Source organism: Oryza glaberrima, chromosome 2 (genome assembly GCF_000147395.1).
Source record: "Oryza glaberrima chromosome 2, OglaRS2, whole genome shotgun sequence".
Taxonomy (NCBI): Eukaryota; Viridiplantae; Streptophyta; class Magnoliopsida; order Poales; family Poaceae; genus Oryza; species Oryza glaberrima.
In genome coordinates this window covers 15,881,353-15,896,764 of record NC_068327.1, presented here as the reverse complement: position 1 = coordinate 15,896,764, position 15,412 = coordinate 15,881,353, and the positions used below count along the sequence as shown (strand labels likewise).

Below are 15,412 nucleotides of genomic sequence, written 5' to 3'. Positions count from 1 at the left end.
GAGCTACATGCTTCTTCTTTCTGATCTGTATGTTGGGCTTGATCCCTTTCTTCCTCATTGGACAACCCTTTTTGTTGTGATTTGGCTCATGGCAGTAACTGCAATGGATGATTACACCATGCTTGGTGAGTTTTGGGCCATTCTTGCCTTGCACTTCTGTAGGGTGCTTCCTTCTTGTTTTCTTGGGTCTGCCAACTTTCTTCTCATACGCTGGAGGCAGAACTTGTGGCCCATTCATCTTCTCCCAGTTGGCCCTGTCACTACATGGCATGATGTTGTTGGCATATACACTCTTGAAAGCCTCAATTGAGTAGCAGAATGACAGAAAAGTCTTGTTCAGACAGCCTCTCCTCTCTGATGCAAGCTATGGCATGACAACAAGGAATACCAGTAAGGTCCCATCTTCTGCAATCACAGTGCTTGCCGATGACATCTACAGTATATGAGGACTGCCTTTCTTGGACTTGGAATATCCCCTTCCCAGCAAGCAAAACATAACAAATGTTAGCATGCTCTGCATTCTTCAGTAATTTCTTGCCAATTTTAGTACAGAATGGCCCTTCCCATTTCTCTGCTTCCTTCTGCTTGTTATAAAACCTACTCATCAGCTGCCCTTTGATCTTCTCCAGCATGGATAGAATTGGAAGCTCTCTAGCCTCTAGGATATACTTGTTGAACACTTCACAGCTATTGTTTAGTAGTATGTCACACTTTGGGAATTCACTAAAAAATGCTCTAACCCAAGTATTTGGTGACATCTCTCCTAACCAGTTATAGGCATCCTCATTTAGGTCCTTCATCATTTCCATGTTAGCATTCCACTCTAACACTGAACTAGACCTAGCACATGCCCAAAGTTGGTTTTTCAAGTTCTCACCTTTGAATTGCATTTGAAAATTTTGATATAAATGCCTTACACAGAATCTATGCTCAGATTCAGAGAAAACTTGTTGGACTGCTGGTATGAGACCCTACAAACAGCAATAAGTAGGAATTTTAAGAAATAGCTATGAAGTAAAGAGTAAACAAAATTATTCACAAGCAAATAGAATGACCATACCTTCTGTTTGTCTGTCATGATGGTCCAAGGTTAAGTATTGACAATACCAAGGTCATCCTTCAATGTCTATAGGAACCAGCTCCATGTGTTATAAGATTCAACCTCCACAACAGCCATTGCAATTGGGAAAATGCAATCATTGGGATCAACACCTACAGCTGTCAGCAATTGACCCCCAAACTTAGTCTTAATGTGGCAAGCATCCAAGCAAATGACAGGTCTGCAGCCACTGAGAAATCCTCTTTTGCATGAATCCAGTGAGAAATACAGTCTGCTAAACTTGCTGTCATCTAGACTGAGATAAAATGAGCTCCTAGGGTTTGACTTCCTAAGTTCATTTCCATAGTCCAACAGCAAGTTATATTGCCCAACTTCATCACCATAAATTTCCTTCAGTGCTAGCCTTCTAGCTCTTGCAAGCTTGCTTCTTGATGGGGTCAAATTCCAATCCTTCTGCACTGTTCTTGAAAAGCTACTAAGAGTCATCTTTGAGTCTGCCCTGAAAGTGTCAACATATTTCTCTGCCAGCCAGTTAGCAGTACACCTTTGCAGAACCCACTCTTTTTTGCACTTGTGCTGTGCCACATATGTCTTCACAACAAAGGACTTCACTCTACTATCCATAGATGCATACAAATTCCAAGGGCACCCTTCTGCACAGTGTGCCCTTATCCTTTCCCTGTCATTCCTAGGCAATTTGGTATCAACTCTGTTCTTCAGACTATATTCTGTGATTGCCTTTCTAATCACCTCAACAGAAGGGAATACCATTCCAACCTTACACTGGATTGTTGATGTCCTCTGGATTGAAAGACTTAAACCTCAAGGTTATATCACCTTCATCATCTGAATTGTCTGGCAACTGCAATCCTTCATCATCTGATGAAACTTGCCCAGTGTAATCTTCTGTACTAACTTGCTTACCCTTCAACTTACTTTCTGTTGCCTTCTTATGACTGAATCTTTTCTTTCCTAAACCAATGTCTACAACACCACCATAAACATTATCCTCAAACAGGTCATCATCATCATCTTCCCACTCATAGTCACTGTCCACAAAGTCTGAATCAGCTGAGCTATCATCACTGCCCTCAAACAAATCATACTCTTCAACTTCCTCTTCTTCAATTCCTTTTGGTTTTTGATTCACCTCAGCAGTATGTTCATCAGTTGACAAATTTGGTTCCTGATGATCATCTCTAGTAGGGCTAAAAACTTCAGGGAGCTCAGCTGCTGGTGTCAAAAGGATGTCTTCATGGTTTCGGCCTGATACATGGTCAGTGTGATCGAAATATATGACAAAGTTCTTAATCTTGTTACACACTGAATTCATTACATTAATTTCCACCTCACTATCAACAATCCTCAAACCATCAGCTAGTGTCTTCCCTAGCAGCAACCAGTACACCTTCAAACTTGGTCCTGAATCATAACCTAGCATAACTATGAAATCTGGAAGGTGTAATACCCTACCCCACTCCCGGGAGTCCACATTGTCAAACCAATCCACTTTTCCATCAATATAAGTCCGATTCACTCCCAGACCACAGAAAAATCCACCATGGTGAAACTCAAGAGAAATACTTTGAACCAGGGCCTACGACCACAGAAAACACACAACCCAATCAAGAAACAACTAAACCCTAGATTTTTCACCTAGCGCACATATCAATATCATGTCACATGGCATAAAAAACCAATCTTCAATGCTTAAACTCAACGGAATCATCACAAAGATAAACAGAGAGAGATGAGTTGGGTGGGTTGGGTTGTACTCACGATACACGGGCGCTTGTTCTCCTTCTCCCCGGAAGGAGAGGTCCATCGCCGTGCTTGCCGAGGTTGGGGCCGTCACGAGCCGGCCCTCGCGAAGCCCCACGGTGCGCCCCCTCTCGCCCCGCTGCGCCGATGATCGCCGTGCTCGCCGAGGTCGCTGCGGTCGCCGTCGCCCTACTCTCCTCTCTCCCTGGAAAGCAAGCCGATTTGGGAGATTGCGAGGGAGCAAGCCGATTTGGGGATTTCAGTGGGATTTCGCCTACTACAGTGCATGGAGGGGGGAAAATGTAAAATTTCCGACGGCTTCGATGCGGAGGGGGCCGATTGCAAAATCGATGCCCACGTGGCACGCCACGTTGGCGGTCAGACGCGGTCAATCCCTGATTGGACCCGCCCTAGTACATTAAACCAAGATTACGGACCTAAACGTGCAGTTTTCAAGTTTATGGACTAAACTGACACCACCCCACAAGTTTAGGAACCAGCCGTGTACTTTACTCTTTTTTTTAAGTACGTATATACGTTAGCTACTTTTTAACAAGCGTTGATCAACATGTTTTAATCATTTAAGTGTATATTAAACCAAATGCTATGTCATTATCAATTAGTATTATGTTAAGTTTTCAGTGTAAAACTAATAAAAAGATAAAGTAGACGAGAGGAATATTTACTTTTAGTCCAGTAATGTGAATTTTATAGGATTGAATTCCTATGAAAATAATTCTGATTTAAAGTTTCTTAGGATTGCCTCAAATTATATGAATTTTGAATTCTATTGTTGGTAACTTTTTGTGAGAAGTTGACAAGCACGATCGTAGCACCTAAACGCCTTGCGGTGATCCTAGAGTCGCCAACCACCTCAATCTAGCCAAAGCTAAATCAAGATGGGTTTTGATAAACTAAACCGGCTAGCGGAGCCGATCTAGATAGAACGATGGATAACTACCCATCTCGTGGGCAAAACGGAAGGTTTTCAGGACAAACCTACAAAGAGATGTCGCACTCTCGCAGCGGCGGCGGATGATTTACGGCACAAATCGACAAAGATGGACAAACTAAACTAAAACTAGAAGCAAAAGTAAAAGAACGATTCGATTGATTTTTTTACAATGAACCGGCCTTGTCCCTTATATAGGGGTTGATCTTGCCCTCTACAGGCCATCCTCCACGTCCAACTCGAGCTAGAAACAGATGGAAACACGAAACATGCCTTTCTGAGCAAGGAAACCCGAGACTCGACGAAAACAGAGTCTGACTCGGATTTTGCCGGTCAGACTGGCCACATACCGCTGGTCAGACCGGCCCATTGGCGGCGGTCTGACCGGCCGACATACGGTGGTCAGACCAGCCCTCTCAGAGGAAAACCGGTAGACTTTCAAACTTTGGCAATTTTCCTTAATTTAATACTAAGTGCCGAATTTGGGTGTAACACCTATGTTTCTTTTTTATCCCCATGTTCCAAAAATCCTAAAATTCCAAAGGACTTCACACCCCCGCTCGCTTGACATGGACTTCATGGAATCAAAATCACCTTATCATAGGACGTGACTACACAGCTAGTGGTAGCTGGTTTGTCTAAACTAGCTACCACTCTATCTATAAGAGACCATATCAACATATACTTCAAATAAAATATTCACTTAAACTACTCATCCGATTACAATCTGATTACACCGTTGCATTCGTAAGAATTAAATCTTTATAACAAGATCTCACATGATTATAATTGGATGAAAAATTAGAAATTAGTTTTATAATATATCTAAATTACTTTTAGATTTCACTAAATTACTTCTTAGACATATAAAAGTAAACTTAATAAAACCTTAAACTAATTTACATATATTATAGAAGTAACTTATAACAAAAAGAAAGTAACTTTAATGTATATCTTTTTTTTCATTGGACGTGACTACACAGCTAGTGGTGGATTAATTAATTATTTGCCACTCTTACGGACGGTGATAAATGACTTGCGACCCACATGTCATAGACACATGAGGGTCCACATGTCATAGACAACGAGTGGCAAATAATTAATTGCCACATTTTAAAAGTGGCCCAAAGTTAATTGTCCCGCTAGTAGTAGCTGGTTTGTACTCCACCTAGTGTTGAAACGTGCAATTGTATATATTTTCTTAATCTCTTTAATACCTTATATCTTTTAAATCACATATTGTTTTTAAGATATATTTGCATGATTGTACTCTACATAAAATATGTGACAAAACAAGATCTATGTTGAATATATTCAAACATTTTGTTAATTTAAAAGTAATTTATTTAAATTATAAGTAACTTAGCTATACAGTAGAAGTAACTCTGTATAGCATTAGAAGTAATTACATTATGTCCGAGTTTAAATAATAAACTATGTAGAGTAAATTCACAAGCAAAGTGTAAGAGAAGATTTTTAAGTAAATGCATTTATGAAAGTAAATTCAGTAAAGTCTAAAAGTAATTTACATAAATCATAAAAGTAACTTAGCATAAAATGGAAGTAAATTGTTACAACATTAGAAGTAAATTCGTTGCATGGAAGAAAATATGGTCTATCGAAAAATTACCACAAATTATAGAATTGACTAAAAACAATAATATAAATAATCAATTTAGAGCATTATGAATGTATAAGAAGTAACTTAGTCAAATCTAAAAGTAATTTATATATATGATAAAAGTAACTTACATATATATAATAAAAGTAATTTACAAACATAAATATTTTTCCGTCGCAATATAATCATGTAAGATATTGTTGTAAATATTTAATTGTAACGAACACAATGGTGTAATTGGATTGTAGATCGGATAATTAATTTTGGAGAAAATTTTATAAGAAGAATAAAAAGAAATGCGTCTATATTGATGTGTAGGCTTTCTCTGTTGTCTCCCGTATAGATGTGTAGGCTTTCTCCGTTGTGTAGGCTTTCTGTGCCGTCTCCCGTTAAAGCTAAATAGAGAGGCCTCACAGTTTAGATTTTACCTTCCTAATAATAATATCAGGACCCATAATATAAGATATGAATCAAAATAAATGAATACCCAACAGCATGCGCGTTTCCTCTCCTTTCGATTCGATCACCTGCAGGTTGCAGCAACACGAGAGAAGTGGCCGATATAATGAAAAAAGAATCAGTCTCTACTCCATGATGCAGCTCTGAGCCTTGATCACCCAACTGACCACTTTCTGCCAGCAAATCTCATGAATTTCAATTGCAAATTTGCAATAACAGGGTAACTTTGAGCATGCTAATTGGCATATGATAAGGGAAATCGGTATACTGGCACTATGATGGCACTCGATTATATATCGTAGACAGGGTGCATAAAAAAAGCCATATATTTGCGGCGGCAACTAACCACGTCTGATCGGTTAATTTATGGCTGCAAAATAAAAAAATTAAAAGCTAGGAATTTCCATATTTATATGGTTAAGATGAAAGTACCACACAGATATTCACTAGCTAAGCATAAAACTTTTAACTTAATTAGTACATATCACATGGTTCAAAATACATATAAAATAGATAAACATGCAAATAGCTGCTTATTCTGCGGCAGCGCTGCAGACAGCTGAGAAGGCACAAAATCCTGTTTGTGCTGGCTTTGCTGCTGAAGGCTAAAGCCCCAACTGAACAGGGCGATGATCGGCTATTAATAAGGTGATCCGAACGAGACTTTCGATGAACGGCATGGCACTGAACAATTCCGACTTCCGTGCCCCCTCCCCCTGGTACCTCGTGCGATCCAATCTACATAGTATCTTGAGCTTAGAAGTCGCTGAAAGGAGGAAGAGCCATCACAGAGCAAAGACTCCAGGGGTACTCGATGCAGTAACGCCATTGCCACAGCGTGCACAGGCTCTCGTCCGCTACAGGCAGCGTCCATATGTTCAGCATCGTGCAGCTGGTGTTAGACGCCGACACACACAGATCCCGGCCGAGTAGATCGTCCAGCAAGAAGCTGTTATCAGTGTCCAGCTCATCTGGCAGGCCGGTGATGCCGAACTCCTCTTCCTCCAGGCTAAGATGGAGGATGCCGCGCTCGAGCTTCGTATGCCTCTCGGAAAAGCGCCAGAACATGTAGCCGCAGACAGACACGCCGATCTGGAATCTCTTGGCTGGGTATGGAGGATCACTCGTGATCTCCCTCCAACCGACACCACCACCTCCTCCTCCAATGGTGAACACCTCCATCCCCATTTTTGTTTCAGCTGGTTCCATTGACTGGAACCGGAAGAAAGCCTGGACTACCTTGTACATGCCGGTGCGTGGATCCAGGCCTAGACCCGAGCAGTGGTAGTTGAATCTTCCACCTCCCATTAGATTGGACCTGGAACTGGTAGGCAGCGTGATGGCATCCCTGGTGGCTGGGTTGAAGACGTGGAGGCTGGTGGTGGTGGTAGAAAACACCAGGCCGTCGCGGTGCGTGAACTCGGTTGTGTAGAACTGCTGATCGTCAGATAAGTCCTTGGCATGCAAGAACGTCGCCACATTATTGTTTCTGGGAGAGGTGGTGGTGTTGCCGCGTTGCAGCTGCCACTGATGGAAGCGGTAGCGATTGGAGGGGACTGGCCACCGATCCCAAGGGACTCTGACCATGCTGTGAGGGTTGATGATGAAGCTGTGGCTCTGCTCCCACCTGGAGGCCGAGCGGCGCAGGTGAGCTCGGATGAACACGGGGCCGTCGATGATGGCTTGCCAGGCTCTGCACGCGGGCTTGAACCGCAGGAGGGACTTGACAGGCAGCCGCACCAGGATCTCCGTAACCATGTCTTCCATCAGCTCGGGAGGAGTAGGACGTCGTGTTTGTGTGCTACTTCTGCTCTTCCTCTTCCTCTTCACACCCATCTTCTGCATCTTCGTGGCATGCATGCAGCCAAAGGGAGAGAGACTTATGATTATTCATAATGAATTGTGTGCACATATATATGTAGGTATAAATACTGCAATGTTCCAGTAATCCAGGTAAGACAGACACTGTTACGGTATCTGTCTAGTAGAGACCAAAAAGGTCTCGTCTAGCTAGTTATACCATAGTATTTCTTTGCAGGGACAGAACAGGTGACACGTACGGCCACCGAGTCCGTCTAGGAGACGGAAAAGTCTCGCCTACGATTTATTTGCGACCACCAAACGAATAAACCAACTGGATATATCTATCTAACCTACTTATCTCTATCTCTATCTCTACCTATTATAAAAGTTTAAGATGTTTCTACCAAATATTTTCGTATATCGTCCCACTGCTCAAGTCCGATTCCCGCGTTTTTTTGTGATTTTTGTGATGTTTTCGGTTTGTCTGTCCTTCTAGTCCGAGTCGAACATAGAAAAATAATCCCCGAGCGATCCCAAATCAATCAAACGAGACGACCAAAAACAGTATGAAAAAGCCAAATTCAATCTAGAGCTCATGAATTTGATCGCAAGAAACTTAATCCTCATCACGGTGGTTACTGAATCAACATCCCAAATCACAAAATCCTCAAAATATTCCCAAATCAAGCCGTCGCGATGGAGGAGAGAAGCGCCATCGGCTCCACATCGGGGAGATGAGGGGCAGCCGGGAAGGAGGGGGCAGCGGGCAGCTGCTACCACCACGCCGGGGGAGGGAAGCAGCCGCCACAGCCGCCGTCGCCATGCCGGGAAGGGAGAGTAGGAGCCACCGTCAGCACGATGTCGGGGAGGGGGGGGGGCAGCTGCTGCCACCACGCCGGGAGGGAAGCAACCGCCGCCGCTGCCGCCACGCTCCCACACCGGGGAGAGGTAGCAGGAGCCGCCTTCGGCTCCACGTCGGGGAGGGGAGGGGGCAGCCGGGGAGGGGGCGTAGCAGATGCCACCAGGATGGGGAGGGGAGCAACCGCCACCACGCCGGGGAGGAAGAGCAGCAGCCGCCGCTAGAGAGGGAGCAGCAGCTGCCGGGGCTTAGGATTCGAGGAGACAGGAGAGATGGCAAGAGAGGATGGAGATGACGAGAGATAGCGAGAGAAAGAAGAAAGAAAGAGGCGGATGGAGAAAAGGCGAACCTGCACGTCAGCACGTGGCATCTGACTCCTAGCATATTTTTATTTTCACCCCTAATAGTATATTTTATCATATACTTCAGTATATACAAAATATTTTAAAAGATACCTCTATATTAGTACTCACAAATTGATGTCTAGGGCCTTGAAAGTTTTAATTAATTGATGTCTAGGGCCTTGAAAGTTTTAATTTTTCAAGACTGGTATGATGTACAAATAGTAACCTTTTATAGCTCTGCATAGTTGACCATAGATGTCATTAACCTATACAAAATATATATGTTATATAAATTTCGTGATTATCTTGTGGTTTGACAAATCTATAACTAATATAAATATTCGTATTTTTCCGGTCGTCACATCGTCCGCCAGGGGATTTTTCGTCCCTCCCCCACCCCCCCAAAAATATCCCAGTCAGACAAAAAAAATCCCGATTGTTCCTAACCCTTTTGCCTCCAATTCCCAAACTATATGAATTACAAAATCACTTAATTGCAATCCCAAATCAAAACCATGAATCTCGACAAAATCAACATCCCAAATCAAAAATAAAATCCAAACCCTAACCCTAGCTGCCTACCGGAGCCGCCCTCCTCGTGGTCGACGTCGTCGCCGCCGTTGTCGCCGTCGTCCGTCGTCGTCGTTGTGGTCGTCGTCGATATCGCCGCCTTCCGCCGCAACCGGCTCCTGAGCCCACCGCCGCTCCCAGCCGCGTCGCCACACCGGGGAGGGGGAGCAGCAGCCGCCGAGCCCACATGCAGTCGACGTCGATGCCACCACCGCCGTCAGATCCACCGCGGGAGGGAGGCGAGAGGGGTTGAAGGGAGCCGCCGCCGCCGGATCCGTCCTCGGCCGCCACCACCATGGCCGGATCCACCCACGGTCGCCGCCGACGCCGGATCCGTCGCACGAGGGAGGCGAGAGAGAGGGGGTAGAGGCGCCGCCGTGGAGGGCGAGGGGGAGGGGGAGCGGCGCAGCCGATGAGGGGGAGAGGCGCCGCCGTGGAGGGCGAGGGGGAGGGGTAGCGGCGCCGCCGGTGAGGGGGAGAGGCACCGCCGTGGAGGGGGAGGGGAAGGGGGAGCGGCGCTGCCGGTGAGGGGGAGAGGCGCCGCCGTGGAGGGGGAGAGGGAGGGGGAGAGGCGCTGCCGGGGAGGGGGTGGAGGAGCGGCGGAGGGAGAGAGGCGGCGCCACTGAGAGAGAGAGGGAGGGGGGGTGGGGAATGTTTTTAGGGTTAGGGTTTTGATCTTTCAACTTTTATATATTGGGCGCGATCAATCAGGACCGTCCATCAGATCGAACCGCTCAGCTTCTCCCTCGTCGGGCCTTCCCAGGCCGCCCACACTATTGGGCCGCTTGTAATCTCACAGAATAAGTTTATTTAATATCCCTAAAATTGTCCCGAATTTGTTCTACTCTGCACGGAATAAGTTCACTTGAGGTCCCTTAAGTTGAACTTTTTTTATTTCATTAGGAATAGATTTTCTTTAAGAGCTCATATCATGTAAAAATAAATCCTAATCATCTAATATTTTTATATTTAATATAATTTTAGTTTACCCGTTGCAACGCACTAGCATTTTTTCTATAATCTATAACTAATATAAATATTCGTATTATTCCTTTCGTCACATCTATTTTCGTCCCGTTCGTCCACGTGCTCAATCCAATTTGGTTAGCAATAGCCATGGAAAAAAAATTGCAAAAAAAAAAGCCGGCGGCCGCCGACGCCACCACCGCCGCCGGAGGGAGCGCCGCTGTCAGATCCGCCCGCGGTGGCCGCCACCGCCGATGGATCCACCCTCGGACGAAGCCGACACCGCCGTCGACGCTGATGGGGAGAGGGAGAAGGAGAGGGGGAAGGACGGCCGTCGCCGCCGTCTCCGCCGTCGCTGCGCCGTGCCGGCGAGTTGGGAAGGAGAGCCACCGCCGCCACTACTGCTAGCGTGGGGAAGGGCGCCGCCGCCACCGCCGCTCGTCGTGGGGAAAGGCGCCGCCGGAGGGGAGGGGAAGAGAAGCGGCGTCGGGAGTGGGGGAGGCGGCCGACTCGGCTGTGGGGGGGGGAGGGGGAGGGGGAGGGTTAGGGTTAGGGTTTTCATAAGGCCGTGGGCTGACCGGCAAGGGACGGAAATAAGTCTATTTTAGGTCCCTCGGGCCAAAGAAAAAGAGAAGAAGTTTATTTTTAGTACTTTATTTTTTTCAGAAGCATTACAATTATAGTTATTATGTGTTTATTTTGAAGCAAACCTAAAAGGAAGTATTTTCTTTCTTTTTCTAATTACATAATTGTTAAATGATGTCTGTATTATTAAAATTAGCAATTAAGCTCTGAAAATTCCAATAAAATTTCAAAGAGCGTAACTAATCATGGAGAATATAATAAAATTAAATTTAACCATATAATTTTATTTCTCACACTTGCTTTACTTGTAAATTTATTTAATTATACACATACCTACTTAAAAATACCAAATATTTCAGCGAATCTGTATTTTAATTAATTGCATATTTTTCTGATCTGTACGCTTCCCGGTGCAACGGACGGACACTTTTGCTAAACCAAACAACACTTTTGGACAATATACACACTCTGTAATCACCCGGTGCAACGCACGGGTACTTTTGCTAGTTTTATATATCTATATCTATATCTACATCTATATCTATATCTATACCTACTTAAACAATACGTAAGGATTCCGGTAAAATTTTCGTCCGTCGTAAAAAAAAATTTCATCAGTCCCTATCGCGTCATCCCGTGTCCGCATCAAATTGGTTTCAGTCGAGATTTTACATAGATCGGATTAAATTTAAACCACATCGTGTTACACCATGAGAACTTCAATATACAACATACAAAAATTCCACACTTGGCATGATTTCAGAAACCCTAAATCGAAAAATCCCCAAAATTAGAACCTCGGCAAGCAAATCGGATTGATGACTTACCGATTTGGCAAAGTGCTGCCATCATGTGATGCGAGCACGGCATCAGCACCGCCGTGCACGCACCCTAGCCATCGCCCTGGACCGGCCTTGCGCCCGTCTTTTGGGGGTCGTGTGAGGTCGAGGCTCGTCGTCGCGGCCTTGGCTGCGTGCGGAGGAGAACCAGGACGGCGCCACGCATGACATCAGACCAGACTCGGGTGGCATCAGTTCGCTGCACGATATCCGAGTGGCTCAGACAACCGTGGCTTCACGCTACGCGTCATCGCCGCTCGCCGGAATTGTCGCCACCACCGCTTTTCACGAGAGAAAGGAAGGGACTTCGCGCTGTTGCCACTTGTTGGAATCATTGTGGCTCCGCCGGAATCGTCGCCGCCACCGTCTTTCCGCCCGAATCGCCGCCGCCGCCATTGCTTTTCACGAGAGAGAGGAAGGGAATCGGGGAAATGATTTTAGGGTTAGGGTTGGGCTGCCAAATTTTTGTCCACGTTCGAATCAAATCGGGATCGCCCATTAGATCGGACGGCCTCGGCGTCTCCCGTGTCGGGCCGGCGCCATTGCCACGTTGTCGTGCTGATGGGCCGCCTCATGAACCGTGCACGCGTACTCCACAAAGAAGCAGGCAGGCCGCAAGTTTTTGGGCCAGGCTAAAATCGGTTTTTTCTATGTGTGATTTTAAGTATTTTCTATTTTCAAAAATAGCATTAGTACCATTTTAATTGCTTAAAATTGCTGAAAAAATGCAAAAAAAAATATATGATTGCTTATTAATCTTATTCTAGGTAAATGGAATCAATGAGAAATTTGATTATGAATTCATATAAACTTTATTTATGTTCATGTTTCTTAATTATTTTTGCTCAATAAGATTAAAACCATCCTATCCCGTGTATCTATCAAATTAGACTCAACTCCTATTGATTTGGCAACCATTCAAATTAGACTCGATTTTACTGATTTGGGAGTCCGAAGGTGTTAACATGTTTTCTAGCCTAATTAAAAAATACGTAAGGCTTCCGGTAAAACGTTGCGTCCATCGTCCGTTTTATCCACACATGCGATTGGTTTCATTAATTTTTTTCCGTGCGTACAACGACTCCGATTTGTTGCCATTTATTAGTTCAAAGTGATTTTTGCAATCAAGTGAAGCAAGCGCTATGTGATAGCTTGCCATGTGGGTCAACATCATGATCCATAATGTCAAAATACTACACATGCAAAGCATCATGAACCTAAACGATTAGTCTTCCCGTTGCAACGCACGGGTATTTTTTCTAGTAAAATTTATTAATTTTCCAATCGTCACGTAAATTTTTGTACGTCGTCCGAAATTTACGCGCCGCCTGAATACGTCCGCTAGCTTTTATTGTAACGTATGAATTTGGTATTCTCTTATCCACGCGCTTCGTCCATCTCTAACTTTTTGGTCCGTCCACGTCATCCGCATGCTTCCTGCGCGGCGTGGAAGAACAGCATGACCGATTCTGCATCAAATACAAGCAAAAGAAACTCATGATCCAGTTGAACGAATAGGAATCAGGAGTTGAGGACAAACCACGAATCACAGATTACGAATCTAACTATTCAAATCAATCACACGGATCGAAAATCCGAGACGAAGGAATTAAGAGAAAAGAATAGCCGTGGAGCCATGCCAGAGGTATAGCCGCCTTGAGGGGCTGTCTGGCCCCGAAGGCTCGATCGGCGAGCATCACCATCACCGAGAGGCGAGAGGTAGGGAATTGAAGGACGTGATGCTTGGAGTTAAGAGGTCAGCGTGGACAATATGTCCAGAGATGAGGTCGGCCGTCGGCAGCCTTGAGCAGCATTGCCTCGGCGTCGACGCCGGCGGCATTAATTCATCTGGCCCAGGCAAGGCCCAGCGACATAGATGACAGATCGAGGTGAACCTGACACCGTGGCACGGCGTCGATCGAGCCGAAGAGTTCGACCACGGGCATCGTGGTATGCGTTTTGCCATCGATCTGTTGTTGTGCCAGAGGCACGAGGAGAGACCGAAATAGGGGCCGGATCGGAGTCGAGCAGATCGGGAGAGACGCTGATGACGAGGCGGGCCGGCGCAAGCGTGCAGCACGTTCCTGCGAGAATGAATATTGACATTGGTGGTGGTGCGCGTCCCAGACGTCGGACGCGGAGAAGACGATGATCAGTTGCCTGGTGTTCGCGGTGCTCGCCGCGGTGCTACAGAGATAGATCGGGCCCCTCACGATACTGTTTGCAAGAGCAAGTTAACACTCCTCTCTCGTTTTCCGTATGCATGCTTTTCAAACAGCTAAATGGTACGTTTTTTTAAAAAAAGTTTCTATACAAAAGTTGTTTTAAAAAATCATATTAATCTATTTTTTTAAAAAAATTAGCTAATACTTAATTAATCATGCGCAATGGACCGTTCCGTTTTTCGTGCATAGGATATGGGTTCCCAACACCCACCTTCAAACACAGCCGTGTCTGTGGCTGTACACGCTGCTCCGGACGGTGGCCTTGGGCTCTATATACGTTCCAGTGCTCCTCCTTTGTGTCCTACTCCAACCGGCACGACGATGTCGGGGCCCTCGTTAGCACACAGCTAGCGAACGGACGACGAACAGCTAAGATCGACGACGCCGCGTGAGCTGTGGGTATGCATGCTCCGGCGGATTCATTTTCGATCCGTCGATGAGGATCATGCAATTATAACAGCTGGTATTTAGCTTTTGTTGGTTACAATCATAAGAGAATGTCTGTTTGCAGGTGAGGATCGGAAGATCACTCCTACAAAATAGGTTTTTTCAAACTGTTCAAACTGATTTTCGCATGTGATTGGGCCAGCCGCATGCACGAAAAGGTCAGCAAAAATCAAGATTTTTGCATGCGGCTACGACGATCGCATGCGAAAATCCGATTTTTACATGCGGTCCCTTAAGTTGTCCGACTGCAAAAAGAAAAAATTGAAAAAAAATAAAAATCCCGAAACCCTAGCTCACTGACGTCCTCGTTGTCGTCGTCGTCGTCGCTCGCAGCCACTGCCACCAGACCCTCCCCCTCCCATCGTTGTTGTTGGAGTCGCCAGAGCCCACACGGTGGATCCGGAGATCCCCAGCCACTACCGAGTACCCTGCCTCCGGATTCGTCATCGTCGCCCTCCCTACCGCCAAGCTCTGCCATCACAGCATTCCCCACCGCCGGATTTGCCGCCGCCGCCCTCCCCACCACCGGATCCGTCCACAGCCGTCGTTGCCCTCAACCCCCCGCCGCTGTCGCCCACCATGCCGCTCCCACCCATGATCGGCCTCTCCCAAGCCCGCTGCCACCGGAGCTGGGAGGGGGAGGGCGTCGGCTGACAAATCTGGGAGGGGTAGGGCGTTGGCCGTCGAGCCCTCAGCCCCCTGCCGCCGTCGTCGCCTGTAGCCACCGCCGCTGGATCTGGAAGGGGAGGGTGCCGGCGGACGGATCAAGGAGGAGGGGTAGGGCGCCGGCCGTCGAGCCCTTTGTAACAGCCCTACATTCATAACTAGATATTTAGAAGTGCATTTATTGTCCTTTAGATTTCATATTTACTATATTGTCATTTGATCATAGGCGATAACAAAATTAACTCTAATCGATAA

At 45.9% G+C, this 15,412-nt stretch overlaps 1 protein-coding gene across 1 annotated transcript; it reads right to left on the bottom strand.

The window, feature by feature from the left end:
* Positions 1-6,385: 6,385 nt before the first annotated feature.
* Positions 6,386-7,659, bottom strand: LOC127764569 (F-box only protein 8-like). The gene has a single exon (XM_052289461.1). It carries the CDS (start codon positions 7,618-7,620, stop codon positions 6,610-6,612), a length of 1,011 nt encoding a protein of 336 aa, XP_052145421.1. The 5' UTR covers positions 7,621-7,659; the 3' UTR covers positions 6,386-6,609.
* Between the last annotated feature and the right edge of the window lie 7,753 nt (positions 7,660-15,412).

Coding starts and splice junctions, on each gene's coding strand:
- LOC127764569 (XM_052289461.1), bottom strand. CDS start 7,620: ATGGAAGACATGGTTACGGAGATCCTGGTGCGGCTGCCTGTCAAGTCC.